At 52.8% G+C, this 27667-nt stretch overlaps 1 protein-coding gene across 1 annotated transcript in view; it reads right to left on the minus strand.

Annotated features, from left to right (window-relative positions):
• Positions 1-5731: 5731 nt before the first annotated feature.
• VDR (vitamin D receptor) overlaps positions 5732-27667 on the minus strand; it is a 55033-nt gene continuing 33097 nt past the window's right edge. Inside the window, exons 4-10 of the mRNA XM_045801190.2 lie at positions 26977-27107; positions 19839-20023; positions 19499-19619; positions 16307-16478; positions 10057-10208; positions 9723-9839; positions 5732-8412 (exon numbers count right to left, since the gene is read on the minus strand). Coding sequence (XP_045657146.2) covers positions 8153-8412; positions 9723-9839; positions 10057-10208; positions 16307-16478; positions 19499-19619; positions 19839-20023; positions 26977-27107 — 1138 coding nt within the window. The 3' untranslated portion in view covers positions 5732-8152. The remainder of the gene's footprint in view (positions 8413-9722; positions 9840-10056; positions 10209-16306; positions 16479-19498; positions 19620-19838; positions 20024-26976; positions 27108-27667) is intronic.

The raw sequence follows: 27667 nt of genomic DNA on the forward strand, positions 1-27667 counted from the left end.
CCCAGGGAACAACTGAACCAAAGTGTTTCTGGTCAGTGCGCTAATGTCAAGCCGCAGGAGGGCATAGCCTTTGGCTCGGTCTCAGTCAACTCTGTACGTGGTTTGCAGACCTAAGTTTGGGAAGATATATAACCAGGGAGATGGTCAGAATATTGAATGACAAAATGAGGACTCCAAGGATCTGAGCAGGCTACGGTGTGGGATAAATCAAGTCAGATAAATCGGAATCGAGATAAATGCTAAGTTCTGCATTTCGGTCCAAAAACAAAGCGTCCACATGCGGAATGAGGGCGATGTGGCAGATGCTTTAGGGAGAGGTACTTAGTGAGCATGTGGGTTCTGAAGCCACAGGGACTTAACTTCTCAGTTTCCAAAGTTCAAGGGAAGGTGTTTAAATTTGCATAAGGCCGTTTGCATTTCATTTTCTAGCAGGGACCCAAGCAGATTATTTTTTTTCACTTGACACCTATGGTGAAGACCAGATCCTTTGGAGGCTCACAGAAGTGGGTAGTACATTGCTCCGCGTTCATTCATTCGTCCATTTAGTCCAACATTTGTGGAATCCCTCCTTTATTCCAGTCTGGGAGGGAGCCCCAAAGGCAAAACAGAAACTTACAATGCACACAACGGACACTTCGTTCTACAATAGGGGGACCCCGCGCTTCTACCCAAGAGAGGGCACACTGGGACAGCACAGTGACGTTCCGGAAGACTTTGGGAAAGGCATGAACCTGAGCTGGCAATGGAGGAGTAGTCGGAGTTGGCCCAGTCGAGAAAACTGGGGGATCGAGGATGTCAGGCCCAGGAAACCACCACAGAGACACACGGACAGTGTGGGTCTCAGAGTGTAGTCCGAGATCGCTGTGGGACTCCGAGCCCCATGCAGGGGCCTCACAAGGTCAAAACTACTTCATCATAAAACTAAGGCATGGTTTGCCTTTTCAGTCTCATTCCTTCACTGTGTACAGAGGCGTTTTCCAGAAGTTCCGTGATGTGTGCTATCCTAACAGGCAAATGCAGAGCCAGATATGAGACTCCAGCCGCCTTCCATTGAGCCAGACCGTAAAGAGATTCGCCAAACTGTGAAACAATGCTGTCTTGTCACTAAATTGTTTTGCTTTGGAAAAAGGGTACTTATTTATTTATTTCTAAAGGTTTATTTATTTTAGAGACAGAGCACACAGTAGGGGGAGGGGCTGAGCTCAGAGTCACAGGAGGGGCTCGGATCACAACCTGAGCCAAAACCAAGAGGTGGACCCTTAACCAGCTGAGCCACCCAGGTGCACCCAGAAAAAGTTTATTTTTAATAAAAAACGTGTTATTTATGTTAACTTACATTCATTATTTTTCTTTTTTAAAAATTTAATAAATAGTTTTAAAATGTCTCAATTTAAATTTCCAAAATGGCCAATATTGATAGACATGATCTCACACTCATAAAAGCTCTTTGGGGTCCTTATGTTTAATAGTGTAAGGGGGTCCGAAGACCAAAGCATTGAGAACCACCGGTGTGGAGACAGGCCACCAAGGTGCACGCACACCGTCAGAGAGCTGCTGGCGGCTGGACTCAGCGGGGTCTTGAGTTTCAATGTCTGGACAGTGACACGCGAGAGGCGGACAGACTGGATCATGGCGGCTGATGCACCTCGCTAAAGGAGTAGACACTGATAAAGAGCATAACTGGAAGAAGTTGGGGACAGTATTATCTAGAGTTCCATGTGTTTCCGATTTATGTGCCTAGCCTCCCACCTCTCCCTCACCTCTCTGCCCAGACGGCTGTGTAAGTGGGGGCTGGTCTGGGCTTATTCAGTTGCACACCTGCCCCCTGGTGGCCAGATGGCACAACGACGCCCTGCCCCAGCTCTAACAGCTATTTGCGGAGCAGGAGCCCTGGGGCCTGAGGCTGAGGTCTGGACGGGGGACCAAGGAGACCCAATGGCGTGAGCCCCCAGAGGGCTCATCGAGGATGAGTGGTCAGAGGACAGGAGCAATGTCAACTCCTAATGAAAACTTACTTGACCCTCTACTCTCAAGCCCCATTACGATGCTGCCCGGCGTTTCTGAGTCACGGCTACGTCGAGACTCTGATACGTCTTTTACACGGATTGTATCGCTACAGCAAACCCAGAGTAGGCACTGTGTTGCTGCCATTCTATAGATGAAGATTCTGAGGCTCAAAAACGTTAAGTAAATTGCCCAAGTTCCCGCAGAGCCAGGATGGTGACCCATCCGTTTATGGCACTGAGTGACCTACTTGCCGTCTACTTGGTGGCTTCTGCTTGTGCAGCTGGGGGTGCTCTGTTTGTAGGTCTGTCTTCTCCTCTTGGACTGCGCCTTTCTTGGGGGCAGTGATTGTCTTACTCACCTCTGCAGCCCCCGCACGGAGCTCGGGGCTTGTGCTCCGACGCACTGAAGGACTGCGCAAGCAGGCTGGACCTCGGAGGGAACCTGGAGCCAGCATGCGGGGTGTCCAGAGGCATAAGAGCTCCGTCTTGGGGGGCGCTTGGCTAAGGTGTGTCAGATTCTCCCCCCGGGGCTGTGTTTCCAGAGACAGCCTGGGAAGCCAGAGAGCAGGTCCCTTGGCCCTCCTGCTTGGTCCCTGGTGTGAGAAGAAACAGCACGAGGTGCCTCCAGCAGCAGGGAGTCAGGACCTGGCTGGATCTCAGCAGCCTTCGCGGAGATAGAGGCGGGAGCAGGAGACAGAGCAAGTCGCTCAAGCCTGTCCCGGTAGGGCAGTAGCACCACCTAGTGGTGAAGTTCAAGATGATTTAGGAAAAAAGCACTAGAGCGTCCCTAGCTGGGAAGAGGCCGGGAACACCCTCCTCTGGAAGGGGCTCCAGGAACTTTTGGGGTCCCCCTCCAGGAGCCAAAGGGCAGGGCCTGGAAGCCGTCTGGCCCCTCCCCCAGGCAGAGCAGCCCACGCTGAAAGGCCCAGTCTGGTTATACAAACTGTGAAGAAAACCCTGCCCCTCCCGCCACCCCCCCCAGCCACACCAGCCCTTGGCTGAAAAGAGCCACCCAGCTCAAGGTCCTGTCAAGGTCACACTCTCTTCCTTCGGACCTCCTGCATCCAATGACTTGCTGATGCAAGGGGAAAAAAAACGTTTCCTCATCTCAACTTGGGGCCACGTGAAGGGTCATCAGTTTCAGAACTCCCCATCCAAGTTAGCTGAGACTGTGGTTGAGATCACGCCGCAGCCCGACCTCTCCCTCTCCCTGACCCACTTGCTTCCCTGTCTCTGAAGCTGGTGATCCTGAGACCTCCCTTCAATAAGCTCTAGGTACTTCTCTCTGCATTTCAGAGTCAGCTACCTGGGCACCCGACCAGGCACGCTCTCGCTCACATATCCTATCTGGCCCATCCGAATATGGAGATTACAAGCAGGGACCCCACCAGCAGCCACCGCTTCTCATCCCCCTGTGCACAGACTGGCCCAGGAGCCTCACGGGCTTCTTGCCTACCCTGAGTACTGATCCCCCACAGGACACGGGTGGGATGAGACCTCCCCTGGGCCGTGCTGGGAGACTGACCCCGCCCTGCAGACAGCCTCTGAGGAGCCCCCGCTGAAGCAGGAGACACCGACCGGCCACCGCGTGCCCTTGCCACTCCAGACGGCCCTGTCTGCCTGCCCCCAGCCCTGGAGGAACCCCTATTTCCCGGCACACTGCTGACCTATTTACACCGCATAAAGCTCTGAGCTATCAACCCCTCGGCCTGTATTTTTCCTTTTTGACTCCTTTAAGGAGCAGACCTGTTCACAGCAGCCCAGTTACAGCCTTGCCTGGTGTAAAGGGAGGATGTGTCCTTTGTAGCTTCTATGAAAAGCTAGAGTTTAGTATAGGGGCTGCCTGCCCAACAGATCAACAGAGCCTATCAGCCACGACTGGTACCAGATAAGAACACCTTGTGGGGACCAGCACCGTCCAATAGCGTTTCGTGCAGCGAGGGAAATGTTCTTAGTCTGGGCTGTCCATTCCCGTAGCCCTGGGGCTAGCGAGCCCTGGAGATGTGGCCAGCGCCACTGAAGAGCTAAATGTTTACTTTTATTTACTTCTAATGAATTTCAACTTTAATAGTCACCCGTGGCTACGGTATGGAACAGCACGGGTATAGAACCAAAGCTTGCAACAGGAAAACTTCACATCGCTTTATCCTAACCCTAAGGTCTTTTGGGGGTGCCTTCCTCTCGGTTTATGGTCACACGCAGCCTTGGAGATTCTGTATTCTTCTAGATTGTCCATAAAATGCTAAATCAGATCCTCCTAAGGGTTTTCAAGACCTTCCTCTTCACACTCCTCCAGCCAGAGACATGTGCATTTATGCAGCTGTTGATTTCCTTCTCGAAGCCCATTCATCTTTCATAACAAAATAGCCCTTGGGCTCTATCCCCGATTCTTCTACTACCATCCCATCTCGTGGTGACACACTGTAGCCTTTCTCTGAAATCTTTACAGCTTCTTCTTCTTCTCCTTCTTCTTTTTTTAAGATTTTATTTATTTGACAGAGAGACAGAGAGAGCACAAGCCGTGGGAGCGGAAGGCAAAGGTAGGAGAGAAGCAGACTCCCGGGCAGGGCAGGGAGCCCGACGTGGGGCTCGATCACAGGACCCTGGGATCGTGACCTGAGCCGAAGGCAGACACTTAACTCAAGTGAGCCACCCAGGTGCCCCATTTACAGCTACTTCTGAAAAATTAAAGTAAATCACATCTACGGGTTTCCAGACTAACCGACTTACCCTCAAATAAATGCACCGGTCGCGCACGATTTCCCCGTTCACAGAGCGCGGCGCTGTGTCTTTGGCTGGGTCTTTTCCTTTGCTGCATTTGGCGTGAAGCCTTTATCATACACCTCACTTCCTAGGGGGAACGGAGTGGGGTGAGTCAGCTCCTCGGGTCCCTTGGGAGTCCATTTAGGCACAGGACGCATTTGCGATTCTCTGAGTCACAGCATTTCAAATACGAGGCACGTTCTTGTCAACAGTGGCCCGCTTCTCATTCCTGAGGTTCTCTGGACCCAACATGTGTGACCCAAGCTTTCTGCGAGCAGAGCACTGTTTGACCCACCACCGGCCTACTTGGGGAGCGGGAACCCCCTTACATCCTCCGCGGCAGAGAGCGGACAAGATTATCTGGCATTTGTTGGGGTCCTCAACTCAGTTGGAAGCAGAGTAGTGCAGCCGTTAACCGATGGCTTCCGGAGCCAGCTGCCAAGGGTTCAAGTCCCATCTCTGTCACTTCCCACCAGGGGGGCTTCGGGCAAATTACCCCTCCCCTCCGTCAGGGGGTTCCTAGTGGCCCAGCGCCCCTGGGGCCCACGTAAGGGTAGAGCAAGCTGGTTTGCATAATGCACTTATTTACAGCGATACTTGCCCGAAGTAAGTGCTACGTAAGTGTAAGCTAATTTTACACCATACGCAAAGCTTCCTTCATTTGTTTATTTGACAAATTTCTGGCAACTTGTTATTCTCTGTGGAAATCACTCAGCAGGAACTCTGTAAAGACTTCTTTTGCTCCTTTATTCCTTTCCCCGTATCTGTCTTACATTCCAGCCTTCTCTATTGGGAGGCCCCGACTTCCTGGGAAACCTCGCTTTTCCTCCCGTCTTTTCCTCCCCAACTCCTAGCCTTCTCTTTGGTAGTGAGCTGGTGTCGTGGGCCCCAGGGCTGAGCTGGTGTTTCCAGGGTGTCCAGTGGGGTGCCCTGGAGAAGGGAGGGCCAGAGGGAGAACTGGGAAGGTGGAAACATTACAAAGACAAATGCACTTTATTGATAAGGCAACAGCATTATACAGAGCTGAGGCAGAGACCCCATCCGGCCAGGGCCACATCGGGGAGGGGGTCTGATTCACATTGAGACACAGGCTGAGGTGTCCCCTCAGCAGGGTGACAACTCAGGGAAGGAACGCAGGGGATCCAGGATCTAGATTCGCTGTCTAAAATCCAGACCCTCCCCTGCGGGACTAGGGCAGCCTTCAGGGGAGGCGGGAAACGGGGTCTGAGCTCAAGTGTGGTGCACTGAATAGAGCACTGGCCTGGGAGTTCACAGACCAGGCGCATCCCTGGAGCTCTTTCCAACTAGCCGTCTGAGCTTGGGGGACCACACCCTCCTCCAAGGGTCAGGTTTTCTTTAGCAAGGGAGTTGAACTAGTGTAGCGATTTTTAACCACCCCCCCCCCCCCGACTAGCATGCTAGACCGATGTCTTCTGCAGCTAAAATCCAGCAGGGGCCTCTCCCTCATTTGTGAAATAACAGCAAGGACAATAACAATAACTGATGTATAGCATTCGTTTACAATGTAAGTTTCCCCCATAAATATCTCCTCATCAGTGGTGCCTACTGCCTGCTACGTTAGAATGGTACAAAACGGAGTCTGATTCTGAAACAACTCCCAGCTCAGAAACGGCAGCCTCAGCCATGCGAGGGTACTGTGCCGTGCGAAATGTGGCTGCCAGCGGTTTCTCCACCAGAAGAAACACCACCGAAGGCAGCCGCGTTCCCCAAACTCAAGCAATGATCTGAGGGACCCTCTCTGACTCCTGGAGGGAGCCCCTCCGCATGGTCCCACACACCTACAACTCACTCTCCCGGGGACACCACCCCAGAGGAAACAGTAAGAGCTCCCACCTCCTGGGTTCGGCCGGCTATGGAAGGGCAAACGGAGTCTGAAGTTAAGTGCCTCCCATCCCTTTTGAATTTGGGCGGGTGGAGTGAGAATAAGAAGGGAACCAGCCCCACATGTCTTCACCCCTAGATGCTCTCTCGGCCTAGCCATGCAAGGCCAGCCCGCTCTCCCTCCGGCCGCGGCGAGGTGTTGGAGCACTAGCTCCTGGGTTCTGGGGGACGGCAGTCTTGGAGCTACACCCAGATGGGCCCCCGGGAGGGCATGGCCTGGGCTGTTGGGGTCTGCCGTTCTTCTCTTCCATCCCACCTTGCCAGGTGGAAAAGAGGCGGCGCTGCGGGTAGGTGGAGGGGCACTGCTTCCCCAGACCGTGGGGACTTTGGGAGCGTGTGTCCATCTCAGGACCCCCCTTGACCATCCTAGGGTGAGGCCCCTCCAGCACCCACGGCCACTGGTTCTCTCTCTTCTGAGTGGGAGGTAAGGGAGGCAGGGTGAGGATGAGGGTGCTGCTGGGCATTTCTCTGCAACCTGGGGGTGATTCACTCTTGCCACCTAGATCATTGGAAGGAGAGCTCTGGCCTCCACCAACCTCTTAGATCCAGGTCAAGGAGCCATGGGCTTGGTGACAGGGACAGCTGTGGCCACCATCTACCACTCTCCTGTGAGGCTGGGTTTGCCCGTCCCCCACTTCCTGGGCCCCGCTCTTGTCCCCCCTTGGGCCTCTCAGCGGGTGGGTTCTGGGCTAGGGGGTCCCTGCCTTGGGGAAAAAGCCCACCTACCATACCTACTTCCAGGAAGAATGTTACCATAGCAACGGGATGAGGGTGGGCACTGAGGTGTTAGGCGAGTGCCCTTTGGCCAGCAGAGGTGGGTGAGGGGGGGAGTTGTGACCTTTGTCACCATGTTTTTGGTCATCCTTGGCAGTGAGCGTCCTAGACAGGCCAGGGCTGGGAAGGCAAAGGGAGAAGGCCCCATCGTGGCACACTGCCCTGGGACAAAACAGCACAGGCTGGCGGCAGGATGAGATGGGGCGAGAGGGGGTGGGCGTAGTGGCTAGTTAATTATCATGGTGGGGCAGGGGGAAGGACGTCCCCGCTTGGCTCTGGACGAACGGGCCTGGAGCGGGGGGAGGTACAGGTGTCTCTGTCCCTGAGGAATGGCTGTGTTTCTCCCGCTTGCCTGTTCCCTCGGCATCAGCCAGCAGCCACTTTCGGAGCGGGAGGGCCATCCCTGGGCAAGGCCCCTCTTCCGCATCTGCCCTCTGCCCCCACTTGAGTTTCTTCATCAAATAAACAGCAACTCCTCGTGACTGAGGTCTCAAGGGACTGGGGGCAGCCTGTGGCCGGCAGGAAAGGGAGACCCGGTGTTAGGCTGGACAGGACACAGGGTGGGCTGGGTGGGGAGGGGAGGTGCAGGAGGAGGGGCTGAACTCCGGAGGGGGTGGGAAGGTCTGCGGGGCGGCAGGCGGCCCCAGGCCAGGGCACGAGGCCCCAGAGGAGCAGCCCCGCCCAGGTGCCAGGGCAGGCCGCCCTGGTCAGGAAATCTCATTGCCAAACACCTCCAGCACGAGGGGTGTGAGCTTCATGCTGCACTCGGGCTGGAAGGAGAGGCAGCGGTACTGCTTGGAGTGCTCCTCATTGAGACTGCGCAGGTCGGCCAGCTTCTGGATCATCTTGGCGTAGAGCAGGTGGCTGCCCGGCGGTGGGTGGCGGCAGCGGATGTAGGTCTGCAGCGTGTTCGACAGGTGGTCCTGGATGGCCTCCACCAGCGCCGCGTCCTGCACCCCAGGACGGTCTGCGAGCACAGGGAGACAGGAGGAGAAGGCACAGCTCTGAGCCAGGTCCCTTAACATTCCGTCTCCCCACAACCCCCACGCCCAGACAGATGCCCAATGCCGGCATCCTCCTAGGTCACCCCTGTAGGGCTGCGACCTGTGACACCACAGTCCTCCCTAAAGCCTCTCAACGACTTCCCTTGCAATTTTGGTCAAGACTCCCAGGCCCCATCCGGCCCCGTCTCCAGCTCGACTCTCTCCCTCCGTCTCTGTGCTCCATGTGTCCATCGGTATCCCGACGTGCCGTGCACTCTGGCCTCCAGCCTTCACATTTGTGTTCCCTCTGCCTGGAACTCAGCTCTTGTGTCTTCGCCTCTTACTGATCCTTCAGGTAACAGCTTAAAAGACCTTCCTCAAGAGGGCCGTTCCCGAGGACCGCCTACCTCCATTCTCCAGACTGCATCAAGTTCTCTCCTTCTATTATACCCTGCTCTAGTATCAGACACGTCTTTATTTTTAAACTTTCATCACATTAAACTTAGTCATGAAATAGTAACTGTTTAACATCTCCTCCTTTAATGTCTGTGTCTTGTTTGTTGCTGAATCCTAATGCCCAGAACAGGGCCCAGGACCCAGCTGTGCTCAACAAGTCATCGCTGAGTGTAGGAATCATGAACGAGTGAATGCTGGCTGTGCCGGGGTGGGGGAGGAGCCCACGTTCCTTCCGTGGGTTCCCAGCCCATCCCTGATCAGAGGCTATTTGCTTGTTCCCTCAACATAGGCGGAGGCAGGGCTGCCCCCCTTAGGCCTCATCACCAGTATAATATCCCCAGGACCACAAAAACCGCCTTCTCGGCCTCTCTCTCTTCCCACCCCAACAGACAGAAGAGCTCAGGGTCACAGCACACTGCCTCCAAAATGCGTCAGGTAAGCTTTGGAGGGGGAAGCATCTCTAAGCCCCAAGTTTTTCTACCCTACCCCACAGGTGATCTCAGGTGCTGGCAAAGTTCAGTCCAGTTCACCCAAGAGCAGAACGTGAGGACTGGGAACATCCAGACCTGTCTACCGCCTGAGAAACCCCATTTATCTGGTTCCTCAGAGTCCCACCTGTGAACCACCTATGGTCTCAGGGCCAAAGGCAGTGAAGGACCTCTCAGCTTACACATTTCACATGGGTTGTGCGAACCCAGCAAAGTGGGTGTTTCCTTGTCTCTCTCTCCCCTTTTGCCCCTCCCCCCTCCAGATCGCCCTGCTGGCCCTCGGCTGCGCTTAGTGCTTCACGTCCCCCCCCGCCCCAGGTCCCCAAGCTCCCCACTGCTAGACCCCACACCTGGGGAGACAATGCAGATGGCCATGAGCAGGACATGCTCCTCCTCGTGCAAGTTCAGCTTCTTCAGCCCCACCTGGAACTTGATGAGGGGCTCAATCAGCTCCAGGCTGTGTCCGGCTATGAGAGAGATGGCCAGATGCTGTGGGCTGAACTGAGGAGCCGTCTACCCAAACCACCCCGCCCCACCTCCAGCCCTGCCTGGGCCTGCCTCTCACCCTTCTCTCCCTCCTGCCGCCTAGCCCCCTCCGATGCACCTGATCAGGGCCCATGACCCCAGGAAGGGCGGAGCCAGAGTCTGGGAGCTGGATTGGGTGGAGTTGGGGCCCGAAGGTACCTTTGGCTACATCACTGATGTGGTACTTGTATTCCTGGCTGCCACAGGTCCAGGACATGTCGTCCATGATGAAGGACTGGTTGGAGCGCAACATGATGACCTCGATGGCACTTGACTTCAGCAGCACGATCTGGTCATCAGAAGTGAGGTCTCTGCCAGGGAGGACAGGGAGGAGTTGGGTTACTGGTCAAGAACTTCAAGTCACACAAATCAATGTGGTGTTTTGACAGGTGCCAGCCAGGTCCTTCACTGAGGAGCTGGTGGTCTGATCGGAAAGGAAAAAAACCTGTTTCCCCGAAGGAGAACATCTCAAGACTGTGATCGTGCGCCAGGGCTGCAAGTAAATGGGCTCAGTTACTAAGGCAGGGACAACCCGGGGACTCACCAGTGTCCCCAGGCCTAAGCGGCCAGAGCTATTAGGGACAGGAAGAAGAGCCTGGGGAAGCTCTCAGCGTTACAGCGGGAATGTGGAGTCTGCAAGAGGTATGGCCACTGTCATCTTCAACACCTCTCATGCCTTCCTTTTCTCCCCCTTCTGTCCTCTGGTCCTTCCCAGAAGTACAGCTCAGCCAACTCCGTCTCCAGGACATCTCTTGAGCCCTTGACCTCCTTCCCGTTACCACCAGGACTGTTCTGGTTCAGAGCTCTGTCACCTTTTTCAGTTGCCTCTTATTAGAACTCTGGAACCAAGTGTCTCTTGGGTCCCTCCTCCATGGTGCTTACAGCTGCTGCAGGGAGACCTCGCCCAGGCTTGGAAACCCTCACTGACTCTCATCCCCTCCGAATCAAGCCCGTACTCCATGCCTTGGCTCCAACCTGTCTTTCCAGCCCTCTTCCCAAACTCCACCAACCCTCCATGCTGGCAACTTCTGACCACTCCACAGTGTCGTGCGTCCTTACGCCAGCTTGCCTTTGGGCATGTGACAGCTCCAGCCGAGAATGCCTGGCTTCTGCTGCTCCAACTTATCTTCCCGACTCTGCACCCAGTGAGGTCTTCCTCGGAGCCCCCCAGCCCCTGGTCACCTTCAGTAGAATTAGAGCCATTTCTTCACGGCCGGCTGCTGCTTGCACTCCCACTTTGCCCTTCCCCCTTCAGCTCTGCTCTTTGTGCGCTTGTCTGTGGCTCTGAACTGCAAGTAGGCAAGCTACCTGAGGGCCAGCACTTCCCAATTCCCTCAGTGTTGCCCACACAATGACTACTGAGCCCTGAGCACGACAAGGGCAGTCAACACGTGCTGATGAGTCAAGAGGCCAATGACTAGTTCCATATTCTGAGTCACGGGCTGGGCTTGCCTGAACAATGACAAGGAAAAAGCAGCACCCACAAATCAACTTGCTTCCAGTTTTCCCTCCTTTTCTCTTCCTGACGGTGCATTTCCACCTGGATATCTGGTGGAAGGGCTGCCATCCTCTCCGTGGCTGGACTGTGTACGTGGAGAGATGGGAAGCAGATGTTGACGGACGAGAGGTCTGTATCAACAGGTGATAAGTGACGGTTAGGATGGCCGCAAAGGGTCTGCACTGAAAACAACCTCAAAGCACTAGAGCTGGAAGGCCCCCCTTAGAGGCTATGTGATCCATTTCCTTCTTCGGCGTTCTCTACAGTTGCAGGCTGGTTCCGGGGCCGGGGTACTTGAGGTCTCTGGATAGAGCCAGGAGGTTGTTAACTCCTGGGTGAATAGCTTCTTCTTCTTCTATTGAGCTACACCCACAGGATGACACATTCATCCACTGCTTGCAGCTCTGGCCTCTCGAGGAACACAGAGTCAGACTTCGCCATTGGCCGTGGGGCGTCTTTTAACCATTTAAAGAAAGTTACCATGCGCTCCTGTGTCTTCTCCAGGACAGGCAGCCCCGAAGACACGGCGTCTAGATATCTCACTGCCCTTGTCACTTCCCCCTCGATGCTCAATACACATTTTAAACACTACTGCCTCATTTTGGTTTTAACTCAGTTTACAGTAAAAGGCGCTCATTATGAAATCTTTGCAAAATACAGGAAAAATATAAAGGCAAATAAAAATTGCTCATAACAGCAATGACCATTTTGGTGTATTTCCTTCTTATCTTTTTTTAAAGCAAATCTCTCTCTTTCTCTCTCCCTCTCTCTTTTTAAATTTATTTATTTGTGAGAGAGAGAGAGGAAAAAAAAGGGAGCGCGCACCTGTGCACAAAAGTGCATGAGCTGGGGAAGGGGGAGAAGAAGAGAATCCTCGAGCAGACCCCTGCTGAGTGTGGAGCTCGTCTTGGGGCTCAACCTCAGGACCCATGAGGTCATGACCCGAGCAGAAACCAAGTCTGATGCCCAACCCACTGAGCCACCCAGATGCTCCGCGGATCTCTCTTTTTAAAACATACTTGCGTTCATAGTAATCCTGTGTCCCACTTCCTGCATCAAGAACATTTCTTTAGCCTAGTCCATAGCGAGTTGCATTAAATTATATCTTACCAACATACTACAAGTTATTTAATCAGGCTCCCATCCACCTATTTTTGGACATTTTGGTTGCTTCTAACTTTCGCCATTTCAGTAATTCTGTGAGGCGTTTCTTTGTACATAACCTTTGTTCAATGGCCCATTCGGCACAAGTGCCGTAAGTGAAGAAATCCCTCGTGCGCCTTGCCAGAGAGGTTTCAGGGGCCCCTTGCCTATTGTGACCCAGGCAAGCGGCTTCTATGAAAGCAAACCTAGAATGACCTCAGATTATGGCCCAGAATCCCAGGGACTTTCTAAGTGCAAGTCGCAGCCAGAAGAGGGGATGGTGGCAGGTGGGGGTACAGGTGGAAATAAAGGGGAAATCAGTAAGAGACCTCCTGCCCGCTGACAGGCGCCAGCTCGCCTCTGTGCCTCCTCCCTGGGCCTGTGTACTATTTACATCCCCGATCAGTTTTCACCCTGGCGGCCGGCTGCTTTGGGGCACCCGCGAGGTGCTCTACAGGCGGGGCTGTCTGGTCGTCCCCACCCCCAGGCAGAGCCTGGCCCCTCCTCGCATTCCCACGGTACTTCCAGCAGGGCTCTCTTGGTTCTTATCTCCTCACCGCAATTGTCTCACTGTCTATCTCTTCCATCAGACACTGAGCCCTGGAGGTCAGGAACTGTGTCCTCGTCAACTTGTATCCTTCACAGTTTATGGAAGAAGCTGTTTGTTACATAGATGACCGAGTGAAGACAGAGGAGAGGACATGGGAGGAGGGACGCACTGGCCTCAGGCCTTTGACCCAGGAAGGAGCCGCTGGGAATGGAAATGGCAGTGAGGTCAAAGGTCTTTCGCCCAGAGGGCTGGGCTCTAGCTGGTTTGGCCTGGTCTGTCTTACACCTCTGTTGGCAATGAAACCTGGGGGTCCTTGGTTCTCAGATCCAAGATGGCTCCTGGCCATTTAGATGCTGCTGCTGATACCACTTCCTCCAGGCCAGCTTTTTTCACTTCCTTCCTTCCTTCCTTCCTTCCTTCCTTCCTTCCTTCCTTCCTTCCTTCCTTCCTTCCTTCCTTCCATCCGATTTCATTTATCTATTTGACAGAAATAGAGAGAGCACACAAGTAGGGGGAGCAGCAGGCTCCCTGCCGAGCAGAGAGCCCGATGCGGGACTCGATCCCAGACCGTGGGATCATGACCTGAGCCGAAGGCAGATGCTCAACTGACTGAGCCACCTAGGCGCCCCACCTCTAAGCCTTTCTTTTGAAGCGCTGAGGATGGGAGATTTGTGGGGTGCAGACGGAGAGGCTGAGGGACGGGAGGTGGGAAGCAGGAGCCGGGCCAAGGCACACCACAGTGCAGTTCACACCCAGCAGGCCTATTCAGTCCCGCCCCACTTTGGTCCCATGCCTGCACCGGAGTCTCAGCCTGCCCCCTCCACCCCCCTGCACTCACCCACACAGAAGTCTCATCCTGCCCTCCCCACACCCTCCACCCCTGCCTACAGGCAGCAGGATCAAAGCCACCAGGGACGCAGCCACTGTTCTCTCACTTCTTGGAAAAATAGAATCCCTAAGCATAGAAACCAGCAGAGCTGGAGAGCTGTGGGGCTGGCCCTACCTGGGGTCCACCAAGCCTGGGCTCTGGCCTCCATCCAGGCTCAGTGTCGCCTCTGTCCAGTCACAGAGAGACTCCACATCAGTGTCCCCCCATCCCCAGAGCTCTTGGCCAGGCCTGCTCCATTTTTACTGGGATACCTTCCATTCTGAGATTTCCTAAGTCACGCTGAAGAGAGAGAAGCCAACCCAAGCACGTGCGGAATCGATGTAACCAATTCGGGATTAGCAGCTGGATTGTTTCAGTGTCTGCTCCTATATACCTTGCTTCAGCCACAACTGCACGGCTAGACTAGGGAACCGTGGAAAATGAGGTTGGATACGGAAGGAAGGGAACGGACTACAACTCATCCTTGGAGACACACATTAAGGGCTGGGTCATGCTATTTGTGTCAGAGTATATGTGGCAAGGGTCAGGGATGGGGACCAAAGGCATGGGAGAAAAATGGGGGTTTGGGTTACTTACTACAGGGCGGGGGGGGGGGGGTCCAGCACTGGGGTCACCTGGTTAAATGAATGGCTTTTTAAGGACAGTGTTGCCAAGTATGCCATCCCAGCCACCACTTAGAATCGGCAAACTCGAGCATCTGGACAGAGCTTCGGGGACCCTGTGCTCCAGCTCCCCAACAGGCTAGGAAAGACAGCTGAGGACTGCTCCCTGGGGCTGGGACAGAAGCCAGGTGCTCCCACTATCCATCAGTACCTCGAAGTGTTTTTGTCTCTAGCTGTTTACACAAAACAAGACTTGGGAACAGTTTGCAAACACTGACTTGAAGAGTGTGGGAGGGAGCGGGAACTTGCGCTGAGCGGAATGCGTTGTCAGTTCCAAGGAAAGGCTCTGGAGGGTAAGTCCCAGGCCCAGCGCAACACTGAGCTCACAGCTGACACTCGGGAGCTCATTCCTGCCGGATGCCACAGTGGCCCTTGCTCCTTCTGCAACCAAAACGTGCAATGTGGTAGGCGCGTCTCAAGGGTGTCTTGCTTTAGTAAGCAAGTTTGATGTCTTTCTCTTCCTTACAGTCCTCACATAAATTCCCGGGGAAGAGCACAGGAGGGCCCTCGGTGTCTGAGTGGCTGAGAGGCATGAAGTCACACAGAGCCAGCTGTCTCAGGGCAGACACAAGCTGGGAAGAACTGGGCTTGGCGCTCTGACTTAGCGCCATCTAGCTGTCATTGAGACAGTGCCTGATGGCTTCCTTGTGTGGCAGAGAGAGTCACAAAACAATAAACAGCACATCACACGAGTTTCCATTCAGAGCTGGCCAATGTCCAATAATTTTGGGCTCCCAGAGTTCCAGCACCGAATCTGAGCATTGGCCTCTAGAAAGCCCTCAGAAGCCCCTGCTGCTGGCAACTGCAAATACTGCTCCTTGAACTGATGCCAACAGGAATTGCCAGTGATTGCTTTCTTTCCCTTTCTCAACCACATTGTATACGTACTGTATGGCTGTCCTCCAAATGATATAAATAATGCGTCAATATAGATATGACTATCTCCCAACATTCTACTAAAAGCATCCACACTCTCTTACTTTAAAATATTTGATGCTGCGTGGCTATTTAAATATAAGTATATGTGCCACTTATTACCAAAACAATAAAACAGTTGGCTGAAATTTGTATCAGTGTATCTATAACAGAGGATCTTTACTCCAGTAGGACTCCTTACACCTACCTGTTTGGGCAAAGGTCTCAGTATGGTCAGGAAAAGCCCTTTTCACAGAAATTTGGGTGAAGGAGGCCCCGGTTATGTGTGCCAGGAAACCTGTCTTCCTCTGGGATCCTTAAATTATTTCACAAGTCCCCTTGCGCAACCCTTTCTCCTATCACTTCATTTTGGTTTCAGATTTGGGTGTGGAGGGTTAAAGGAGGTTTAATTTAAAGGGTTCACGTGAAGATTAGACCCAAGCCAGCCGGAGTGCACACGGCAGTGAACACGGCAGTGAACTTGGAATTCTAGACCTTGGCTCTGACATATACTGGCTCCAGCACTAGAAAATGATCCTGGCTGGCCACTGAACCTCTCTGGGCTTCTGTTCTGTCATCCAGAAATTGCGGGGGACAGATAGCTCTCCAGTGCTGGCCTGCTGGGTAATGCTGGATGGGCCATACTTCCCAGAGATTCTGACGTAGGAGGTCTGAGTCCCTATTTTGAGAAGCAGTAGGTTGGTATCTCCAAGCCTTCTTCTAGCTCAGTCTAGGAGTCTGACTCTTCTTACCTGAACCCTGGGATCATCTTGGCAAAGCCGATGACCTTTTGGATGCTGTAACTGACCAGGTCAGCCAGGTGGGGCAGCATGGAGAGCTGGGACAGGTCCAGGGTCAGAGAAGAATCATCTGAGTCTTCTTCCCTCAGATCCAGATTGGAGAAGCTGGTCGGTTCCATCACGTCTGGGGAAGAATGAGGAGAGAGAAAGAGCTACTTAAGGGTACTTGAGCCAGATGCCTTCCTGCTTGGCCCCGTGAGGACCTCCCATACCCTAGACGCAGGGCTAGCCAGGAATGCCATAGTGACCGCCTCTCTCCAAGGTCACTCCTCAGCCCAGGCTTTCCTCTAGGACTCCCCCTGGCTTTCCTTTCAAGCAGAACAAGGCAGTACAATCAAAGATCAGAGATAGTCCAAGAAATGAGATTTCCTGGAGCCATGATTTTACAGACCACATGTTATTTCTAATGACCTCAAATCAAAGACGAATTTGGAATCAATGAACTTATGGAAAACAACGTTAAACCTCACTAGTGACCAAAGAACTGCACAGTAGAACATTTAGACTTTTCGCCTATAAACTAGAAACAATTATGTTTAAACGTGGATGCCATTGTCAAGGAATTAGGCAACCCGTGTGCCATGGGGTGCTAAAGGAAGCATAAATTTGTGCAAGTAATCTAGAGAGCTATTTGACAGTAGGCATCAGAAGCCTACGATTATGTATATTCTTTGTCCAGTAATCCCCCTTCCATAAATTCCTCATAAGGAAAAAAAAAATCTGGAATAAGTGCAAATATTTAGCCACAAGCATAAGATTATCTTTTTAAAAAAGATTTTATTTATTTATTTATTTGAGAGACAGAGAGAGCACACAAGCAGGGGGAGGGGTGGAGGAAAAAGGAGACTCCCCACCAAGGAGGGAGCCCGATGTGGGGCTCAAACCCAGGACCCTGGGATCATGACCTGAGCTGAAGGCAGACGCTTAACGACTGAGCCACCCAGGCCCCCTGCATATTGTTATCTTAATGAAAATCTGGGACACAATCTAGATTAGATATATTATTGTACATTCATATTCCAGAATACTAATCAGCCTTGAAGCATATATTCTAGAGGTATGTAGAATGACATGAAAATATGATGTAATGTACTGGTAAAGGAAGAAAGCTAGTTACCAGATGGTGTATAGTGTAATTCCACTTGAAAATAAACATACGCATTTCAAGAAAAAAAAAGATGGAAAAGAGATATATCACAGTGTTAACAGTGATTACCTTTGAGTAGTAGGTTTAAATATTTTACATATATAAAAATATATTTATTTTATATATATATTAGCTTCTATTTTCTGAATGCTTACAATAAACATGTATTACTTTTGCTTAACATTTTTAAAAAAGATTTTGTGTATTTGTTTGAGAGAGAGAGAGCACGAACAGGGGGAGGGGCAGAGGGAGAGGGAGAAGCAGACTCTGCTGAGCAGGGAACCTGATGTGGGGCTCCATCCCAGACCTGAGCCGAAGGCAGATTCCCAACGGACTGAGCCACCCAGGCACCCCCTTTTGCTTAATATTTTTAAATTAAAAGTGTTAACTAGTTTGAACCTTATTTATTTATTTATTTATTTATTAAATTAAGTGATCTCTATGCCCAACATGGGGCTTGAATTCATGACCCCGAGATCAAGAGCAGCATGCTACATCGACTGAGCCAGCCAGGCGCCCCTTTAAATCAGTATATGTCATACTGAACCTACCATTGGTGGGGCTGAGCACCTCATATCAATTAACCTATGAGGGTATCAAACCCCTAAATAAGATGGAATTATTATTATTATTATTTTTTAAAGATTTTATTTATTTATTTGACAGAGACAGCCAGCGAGAGAGGGAACATAAGCAGGGGGAGTGGGAGAGGAAGAAGCAGGCTCATAGCGGAGGAGCCCGATGTGGGACTCGATCCTGGAGCGCCGGGATCACGCCCTGAGCCGAAGGCAGACGCTTAACGACTGCGCTACCCAGGCGCCCCATAAAATGGAATTATTAAAAGCTGAATGTATAACATGCAGACTGAGCCTCACCGATGCAAATAAATACCCCACCAAGTGAAAAGAGCAGTAAAGTGGGGAGCGAAAATTAACACTTGGGAAGAATCCCTACAAGATGAGGGGCTCAAAGGGTCAGTCAATCTCTGCAATGTCCCTGACCACCTCCCTCGGGTCACTCCTGTGTAGGTAGACACCATGTCTGTCTCCACTGCCATCCTTGTCCAGCTGACACTGAGACCCTTCCCACCTCTTTGGGATCTGGGCACAGATCCATCCGTAAGTCCGGAAGTACCATATCTGAGGGTTCTCGTTCCCGGAGGGAAGGGGTTTTCCCATCCCTCCCCTTCTGTAGGATCCACGCAGAAGGCAGCAGGGTTGGGTGAGAGGCAGAGGGATGAAGGACAGGGAAGGGGGAGGACGGAGCAGGAAGCTGAAGTAGAAGGTGGAAAAGGACCGTAGGAAGGAAAGCAAGGATGAGCTGGAGATGATGGGGTGGGGGGACAGTAGGCTGCAGTGGGACCCACATGTTCTCCCTCCACTCCAAATGTCACCTTCCGGGCTTTGATGACTGTAGTTAATGATACTGTTTTGTATATTTGAAAGTTGCTAAAAGAGTAGATCTTAAAAGTTCTCATCACAAGGAAAAAAAACACAACTTTATAACTCTGTGAGATGATGGATATCACTAGACTTATTGTGGTAATCGTTTTGTTTTGCAACATATCCATGTACCAAATTATTATGTTGCATACCTGAAACGAATACAATGTTCTATGTCAATTATAGCTCAATAAAACTGGAAAAAAACCAAAAACAGAACCCGCCAAAAGGCCCAGGCTCAAAATACCCTTTAAAGGAACCAGGTTGCCCACAGGGTGGAGGGCAGGAGCAGAAGCCTGGTGTGGAGGAAAGAGCAGGGACTCTGCAGACAGACCCTGCCTGGCCAGACTCCAGCTTGGCCTCTTCCCCAGCATGGGCCCTGGGGCTGGTTAGCCCTCTTCTGCACAAAAAAAGGGCGGTGTTCTGGGGACACTGTGTGGCACACAGTACGCTAGTGCTACCCTACCATCCACAGCCAAGGACAGGTGGGCTGTGGAAGCTCTGGGCTCTTCTCCCCGAGGCGGGCTCACTGGCGGGCGGCCTGCATCCACTCACCTAGAGAGGCTGTGTAGTTATCAGAGCAGGAGGAAGTTGAGTCCCCGGAGAGGCTGGGGGTGTGGATGGAGGAGGGCCTGGAGGAATGGCTCCCTCCACCCCCCTCCCCACGAACTGGAGGCTGGAAGGGAAAGATGCAGCATTAGAAGCTCCCATCGGGGGCCACTTTCCTGCCTTGTCCCCGAACTGTGACAACGGGAGGGGGAGGCCTCCCCGGGCAGGGAAGCCGCCACCCACGCCCCGGTTTCTGGCTGGCTGTGGCCCTCCATCCGCGCTCGCAGGCCCCGGCCCGGCTGGGGCTTTCGCTCCGCAGCTCATGCTGCCTGGCCGGCGGACGCACCCGGAACTGGGTGAAGTCGGCATAGGTGGGGTCGTAGGTCTTGTGGTGGGCGTCCAGCAGGATGGCGATGATGTGCTGCTGTTCCTCCGACAGCTTGGGCCGCAGACTGTCCTTCAGGGCTTCCTCCTCCTTCCGCTTCAGGATCATCTCCCGCTTCCGCTGCACCTCCTCATCCGTCAGGATGACTGTGGGGCAGGAAGGGGGGTGTCAGGAGGGCTGGGCTCCCAGAGAAACCAGCCTCCAGGGGCTAAAGGCAAAAGATGGGAGGAGCTCACAGGGTGGGCGGGTGCTTCCTGCCATGGGGGCCTCCGAGCCCACTATATGGATGGAAAACTGGGTTTCCTATTGAAAAGGCAGGTGCGTGAGTGAGGAGGAGAAAGGATTTGAGAGGTGGGATGGTTGGGCATTATTAGTGAGTCTGGGTTCTCAGGAGCAAGTGATCGGACTCTGGGCAAACGGTTTGAACTCTCTAGGCTTTTGTATCTCATTAATCACACGAGCAGTTTGCTCCATTAAAACCTCTTCTAAGGTCCCTTTGTGGTGCTTTCCTCCAGAAAATGTGTGTATGTTGGGTGGCTGGGGTGGCGGGGGTGACAACACTGACCTTGGAGGATGGACTGTTTTGGGAACTGAATGTGTGCGTAGCACAGAGCACCTGCTCATTAAATGTCAGTCCTTGTCTCTTCCCCCTCACATTCATTGCCCATGATCTTGAGGGAAACATGGAGGGAAGAAGGGCGAGGGTCACGGCGTGGCCAGTCCCAGTGCTGGAAGCTAGGAGATGCTGAAAGACCCCTCTACGTGGGCATTCCCACGGCCAAGTTTCCAGGCATGGAACTCAGGCATCTGATCTACTCTGACCAACTTAGAAAGACTTCGCTTCTTCGGTTCCCTGCAAAACAACCCCTCCTCCAGCCTGTCCAGTCTTGAAAGTTCTACCCAAGGAAGTTTTTGAGCCCTCTAGAATTCCCAAAGATAACACCTTGAAGCTCTAATTTGCAGTTCTCTCCAGCTGTTATCCAGCGTGTCTGACGATGGGGAGACCCTCTGCCACTGTCGGGCTGTGCGGGCCCTTCTGGAGTGGCACCCACCTCACCGTGCTGGGCAGCTGCCCGGGAGGGCGGGACTGTGAGCAGGGATGCCTGGCACAGCAGCCAGGCAAACAGACCTCCTGGCTGGGGCTTGCAGAGTGCTGACGGCAGGAGTGGGCACTGGGGCCCTTGGCCTGTAGCTACTTGCTCTGAGCTGGTGTTGCCAACGCTTCTGCCCACAGAACCGGGGAGTTTCACAAGAGCAGGGAAAGAACCAGAACCCCAGGATGGGTGGGTTCCAGGCTGCAAGAGCGGCCCACTGGCCCAGACCCCTCGGGTGTGGGGGAGAATGCAAGAAGCTGGTGGGAGGTGAGGGCGAGCCTATGGGGTGTGGATGGGTGGGAGTGGGCAACCAGACCCTCGGGCCCAGCAGGAAGGGAAGCTTGTGGCAAAGGATGGCAAGTTCCCTCCACAGCTGAGGTAAGCCATATTAAGAGGAGGACTGGAGGAGACCACGCCCAGGTGACTGACTCACCTGCCCAAAGAGCTGCCAGCCCTCTCCCACAGTGGGTGTCTGCTCAGACCCCAAGAAGCCAAGTAGGGTGGAAGAGGAAGGAGCAGAGAGCATTGGATTCAAGGCAGGGTGCGAGGCCTTAGCCTGGGGAACCCAAGATTAGGTGTCTGGTTTTTCCTGCTCACCTAAGGGTGGCTGCAGGAGGTTTCTGGGGCTGGAGTGGGGGGTGAGGGTGGGTTCCCTGCCGGTCATGCCACAGGCATCCATGGACAGGCTTCTCAGCTTGACTGGGCTTTGATAATCTCTTGTGATTCTATGAAGTCACTCTCCTGCTCAGAAACTTTTTCTGGCTCCTTCCTGCTTATCCTAGTCCAAATTAAAGTCAAGATTCTCCATGATTTTACTTCTTCCTAACTTTCTAACCTCATTCCCCAGTGACTCTGGACACAGCTTCTGCTTTAGTCACATCGAGACCGTTGACTTGCAAACATGACCTGCTCAGCCTTGTCACTGCATTTCCACTTATGCTGGCTGCCTGTCCAACTGGGTCTTCTCTCCCCAATAGCTGGGAAAGTTCTATCCGTTCTCCAGCACCCAACCTACAGACTTCTTTTACCATGAAGCCTTTCTGGATTGCCCCAATCTGCACTGAGTTTCATTTCTTATTTCTGTGGGATGTCTACTGTTTCCCGCACATGTTGGCACCCAACTGTCTTCCACTCTGTAATAGTTATGATTGGTACAGACTCCCATAAATGCCCATATAGAGAGAACCTAAGATGTTCAAGTGCTCTTCCACTAGAACTATAGGCTACCTGTGTTTCCCCTTTCATGGCTAGCCCAGCGAAGCTTCCTGGCCATGGTGTTTGCTCAGTAGTCTGAGAGATTGAACACCCAACACATCTACACTGATTGTACTTACTACGTGCTAGTCATTGTCCTTTGCTCGGGAAGTGACAGTGAGAAGTGCAGTAATACTGCGTGTGTCCTAATCGTGTCGGGATGGCACACATCAAATGCCAGTCCACTAGATAACTGAGCCCAGCTCACCTTTTCAATTTAAATAATTGTGATTGAAATATTTTCAAGACAGAATACCTTATAACAGAACACCTGTAACATCCTGTAACCTTTACTTGATGATTCAGAGGCATCACGCGAAACAATTACTGGACTTTGCAGGAGCAAGGTCATGACCTCAGAACTGTACAGGGCTGTGTCCGTGCACTGTATGACTCAGCTTGCTACGATTTGGAGTCCTTTTGCTATGTTTCATAGCTTTCAGTCTCCTCTTCTCTGGTAAGCTCTGTGGGGTCTCTTCTTACTGGTGCCTGCCTCTAGAAGGGTGCCTTTCTTCCCCTTAATTCTAGTCTGTTGGGGAGAAATCCTGGTGATCAAGTTTTATGTAAGAAAAAAAATCATGTTAATAAAAATGGATAAAAAATACAGAATTTTTTATGTACTGGGCACTATGCTCAATGCTTCTTAAATACTAACTCACAGATATTTAGTCGTCATAACAACCTCTTAGGGCAGGTGCTGTTATTCCCATTTTGCAGTTGAGGGACCCGAGGCCCAGAGGCTGTGTACCTTGCTCAAAGTCACATGGCTAACACGTGGTAAAGCTGGTATTCAGTCCTGGGCAATATGGTTCTTAGAGTTCCTGGTTGTACCTACTGCCCCATAGCGCCTCTGATGGTAATTGGCTATGACTGCTCTGTAAGACTCTTGTCCCCAGCCATGGAACACACAAAGTGTTCCAATCCATCTGAAGAGTATGAAAAAGTAGCGAAGTTTGTAAATGATTTACTCTAAAAGGACAAAGTTAAGAAGATTCAAGGTTAACCTTATGACATTGTTCCTCCCAATCACTGTATCAAATGGTGACTGCCATCCAGTGTGCAGTAATAGAGAAAGAAATGCTGAGATCTGGCATTTTCTACCAGGGCTGCCAATCCGTGGGCCCCCCTCCAGGCAACAGTGTCTGGAGACGGAGTAAGTCATCAGGCTCTCACATGTACAGATGCTGTTGTGATTTAGGAAATGAGTCTTTTTTTTTTTAAGGGGTTGCTAATTTCATAGGAAATTTTTTTTAAAAATTATTTTCTCAATGAATTGCTACTGGAAATGCTGTTGCTATCATGTAAGAGGACACACGTTTTGGTGTTGAAAGCCATTGACCTAGAAGAAGGGCAAACAGGTTCTGAAAGCACGTTTGATGGGCTCTCCAGTGAATAAAGTGCATGAGCTGTGTCCGTGGACCTTGTGAACCCCATCTGGCTGCAAGGTAGCTTCTCTGCCTTCCTTCTAGGCTCCTTGCTGAGTGCTAAAATGGCTCTGCACACGTTTATTCCCACACAAGATGTTCCCTGCTTCATGAAGTCTAGAGCTGCATTGGGAAGTCAAGATCTGAAAGCATGAACAACTTAAAAACACCTCACGTTGCCCCTGGTGGCCTAAGGACATCTTTAGAGAAGAGACTATAACGTCTTCCCAAATGAGTGACACAGGCCATACCAGATTTGGGGGATCTTCCTGATCTATAGACCAGCGGGAGGTGCCGAGGACAAAGAAGCATACTGGGGCGCTAATACTCGGTCATTCAACACAGATTTATTGAGCAGCTATGCTGGCCAGCTGCTGCGTTAATGCAAGGTACGAAAGACATACATCTGTAAAAACAAATTCACATAGAGGGGTTTTCGTGCAGGACAGGTCAACAAGAAGCAAGAATTCAACTGTGAAAGTTCTTGGGCTCCAAGGACACGTTCAAGTCAACTAGGACTTGAAGAGAGAGAAAGGGGGTCTTCGGTACGAACAGTCCCTTGAGCCCATCCCTTAGGGACCAGGCGGTGCCTGGAAATGCAAGTGGCGGAGCTCTGGCCCACAGAGGGTGCCTGGGGGGCTGTGCCAGGGTGGAGCCCATGGGCCTGGCCTTTGGAAGCAAACAGACCTGGGCTAGAATGTCGATAGCATACCATCTTCTTAGCTTCAAGGCATGAAATCTGAATTCCTCTGAGCTTCCCCATCTATGAAAAAGACCTTCAGAAGTATTCACCTATTTAGGGATTCTTGTGAGAATTTAATAAGAAAGCACACGTGCTCGCTGTAGTATCTGGCCCTTAGCAGTTTCTCGGTGCTCATTTGTTCCCACGCCCATCCCTTTCCCCTTCCTGAGCTCCCTTTAGGGAAGGGCCCCCTCTCTGCTTCTGCCAGAAGGCAGCTGTGTTCGCAGCTCCCTTCAGAGGGAGCCCTGGGGTGTCCTGTGGTTTTACAAATGTTGACACAAAACTGTCTCTGGGAGGTTGAGCCTTAAGGCAACCTCCAGCCCACAAGATAAATGAGCAGCTCTCCTAGAGTTCTGAGCTGGGAGCTCTAGGCCCAGACCACTCTGACAGACTTCTTTCAGCTGGGCTGACTTGAGGCCGAGAACTACAGCCCTTCCTAAAGGACCTTCCCTGCGAGCAGTGGAGAGAACAAGCCTAGTACTGGCCCAAGGTCTTCATTTAACCAGAGCTCTGTGGGCCAGACTCCAAGAGTTCAGCTCTACCAGCCCACGGCTAACTCACTACAGCTCCCCGTACGGGCATCCTGAGAGTGGGGGACACAGGGCTGCACTGGGCATATAGCAGGGTGGGGCGCAGGGCTCTGCTGGGGAAGACTGGGGCTGTGTTTGGGGTGGCTGAAGCACAAAGCTGTTGGGGGTTGGGGGTGGGCATTCCTTTCTGGGTTGCTGGCCCCCATCACCACACGGTGTTTCGAGGGGCACTCTGATGCACCCAAGACCTGTTCATCACCATGGTTGCAGTGCTGTCTTTGGGGACCAGAAGAGATCTAGAAGCAGTTATGGAGACTTGCTTTCTGACACCAATTCTGAAATTTCTACCTTTCTGAGTCTGAGATAATTTCTAAGTGTTCTTCCTATTCTAAGTTGGTCGGACATCTCCTTCCTCCTGAGACATAGGAGAGGAGTGTCTGGACAAACGTCTGGGGGCAGTCTTCCTGAATCCCAGCGGTGGAACTGTGCTGTTCTCGGCTGGCAGAGCCTCAGAGCCAGGCTCCCTGCCCTGTGGAGGATGTGCGCCCCTCAGGGGCAGGAGCAGGGGCTGTGCACACTGCATCTTGCTTGTGCCCACCCCAGTGCCTCGCACAGAGCAGGCCGTGCTAAGCCAGTGTGGGAGAAGCCCCAGGAGACACTCAGCCTTCGCCTGCCCTGCTCCAGGATAAACACAGGAGTCGGGCGGGGCAGGGGACTGCGCTAGGAGAGCTCAGCATGTCCAGGCCTGCACATTCCCGTGGGGGCGAGGAGGAACAACAGCCTGGAAACTTCTCCAAGGCCTGCCAGTGTTGACTGGGGAGCCGGGATCACGAGTGAAGGGTTGTGACCACCAGTGGGGAGCCTGTCGAGGCCCAAGGAGGAGGCCCCCCATGAGGGTCTTCATTCTGTCTCTGTTCCCTAACAACAGAATTTTTTTTCCTATCAAGGAAGAAATATTCCATCCCCTAAGCCCTGTCCTGTGACTCTTCCCTTGTTGTGGACATCTTCGCCATACCTGCCTCCCTCACCCCCACAAACAACAGCCTCATAGCCAGGAGGGCCTCGAGGAGGGCCCACATCTGAGCACCCCTCCTAAGCCTCCTCGGGTCCGCAGCTTAGCAGGGCCTAGGCCCTGTCCCAGGGTCAAGGAGGGGATCAGCACGCAGACTGCAGACAGGAGTGAGTGAGAGGCAGAGCGGGGCTGACGGTGCAGAGGGCACCCAGGTGTGCCTGGGCCGGCCCAGGGCCCTGGTCTCCAGCACGGGGAGGGCCTGGCTAGCCCCTCCCGGGCTCCACTGCATTCAATGGCTACTCTGGTTACCAAGTAACTGGTACCAGGGTTCAGATGCAAAGTCCAGGGTTGTTTTTAACCGAGGGTTAGAACAAGTGAATCTGCCATCAGTCCTCTCCTCCAACCCCAGAGCTGGACAAGAAATCCTATAGTACCGCTCTTCTCTCTCCCTCTGAATCCAGAGGGCCATCCTAGAGTCCAGTGCTTCCCCACACAGAGTCTTTCCCCCTGGTCTCTGCTGGGCTCTGGCCCGCAGATCTGCCCCTGGGGCCAGAGTGGCCTGAAGGCTGGGGCAGGGCAGGACCGGGTGCCAGCCAGGCTCTGAATATTTATTCTCCCCAACACCCCTGCCCCGCCCCACTCTCAGCAGCCCACTCTCCCAAAGTCCAAACAACCCCAGGTCCTTGAGCCTCATCTTTTCCCTGAGGAGGTCCAGGAACAGGGAGGTGAGAATAGTGATGCTGTCTTGGAGGAGGACTGATCTGGGGGCTCACAGAGACAGTGCCCTGCCTCTCCCTCCTCACAGGCCTCACAGGGGACGGGACGGGCCCTTCCTGGGACTCTGAGACACAGACCCAACCAAAGCTCGCAGGACCCCCTGGGGGCCTCTGACCCTGTTGTTCTAGCCGCAGGGCCCCAGCGACAGGCCCCGGGTGCCAGCCGCCCCAGGAGAACGGCACGCAGACCTCCAGGCCAAACCAGCCTAAAGAGCTGTTCCAGCGTCCCCTCCAGGAACACCCCCCTGCCTGGTCCCGGACACTCACACTCCTTCATCATGCCGATGTCCACGCAGCGCTTGAGCCGGCAGGCCTGGCAGTGGCGGCGGTTGTCTTTGGTGATGCGGCAGTCCCCGTTAAAGGGACAGGTGAACAGCGCCTTCCGCTTCATGCTTCGCCTGCCCGGGGAGAGAGCACATGGCACCTCCAGGTCACTCACCTTCCAGCCTCAGCCCCGGCTGCCTGCAGGTACTGTGACCACCGAGACTGCCCACAAGGCCGCCCCCAGATCTCCATGTCTCCCACTGGGGCTTGGGGGCCCAGCCTTGGCCACTCTCAGTGACCACCACTCCCCTCCCCCACGCTCTAGCCTCCTCCTCTTCCTTTCACCGCCTGCTCTGCTCCCATCATCGCTTTGATTTACTTTTTTTTTTTAATATTTGAAAGGATTTATTTATTATTACTTTCTTTTTTTTTTTTTAAGTGCACTCTACACCCAGCGTGGGGCTTGGATTCATGACCTTGAGATCCAGAGTCACCTGCTCTACCACCCGAGCCAGCCTGGGGCCCCTGATTTATTTTTATGGTAGTCTACTTCCCACTTTTTTATTTATTTATTTTTATTACACAGGAAATACATGAGTGAATTAGCCTAGTGACATTTTTAAAAATACTAAAATCTGCAGAGCAGCCCTCCCTCCTCATAGCGAGCTATTATGGGAGGTGAAGACGCTGGTGG

This window comes from Ursus americanus, chromosome 25 (genome assembly GCF_024610735.1).
Source record: "Ursus americanus isolate L20-20 chromosome 25, mUrsAme1.1.p, whole genome shotgun sequence".
Classification (NCBI taxonomy): Eukaryota; Metazoa; Chordata; class Mammalia; order Carnivora; family Ursidae; genus Ursus; species Ursus americanus.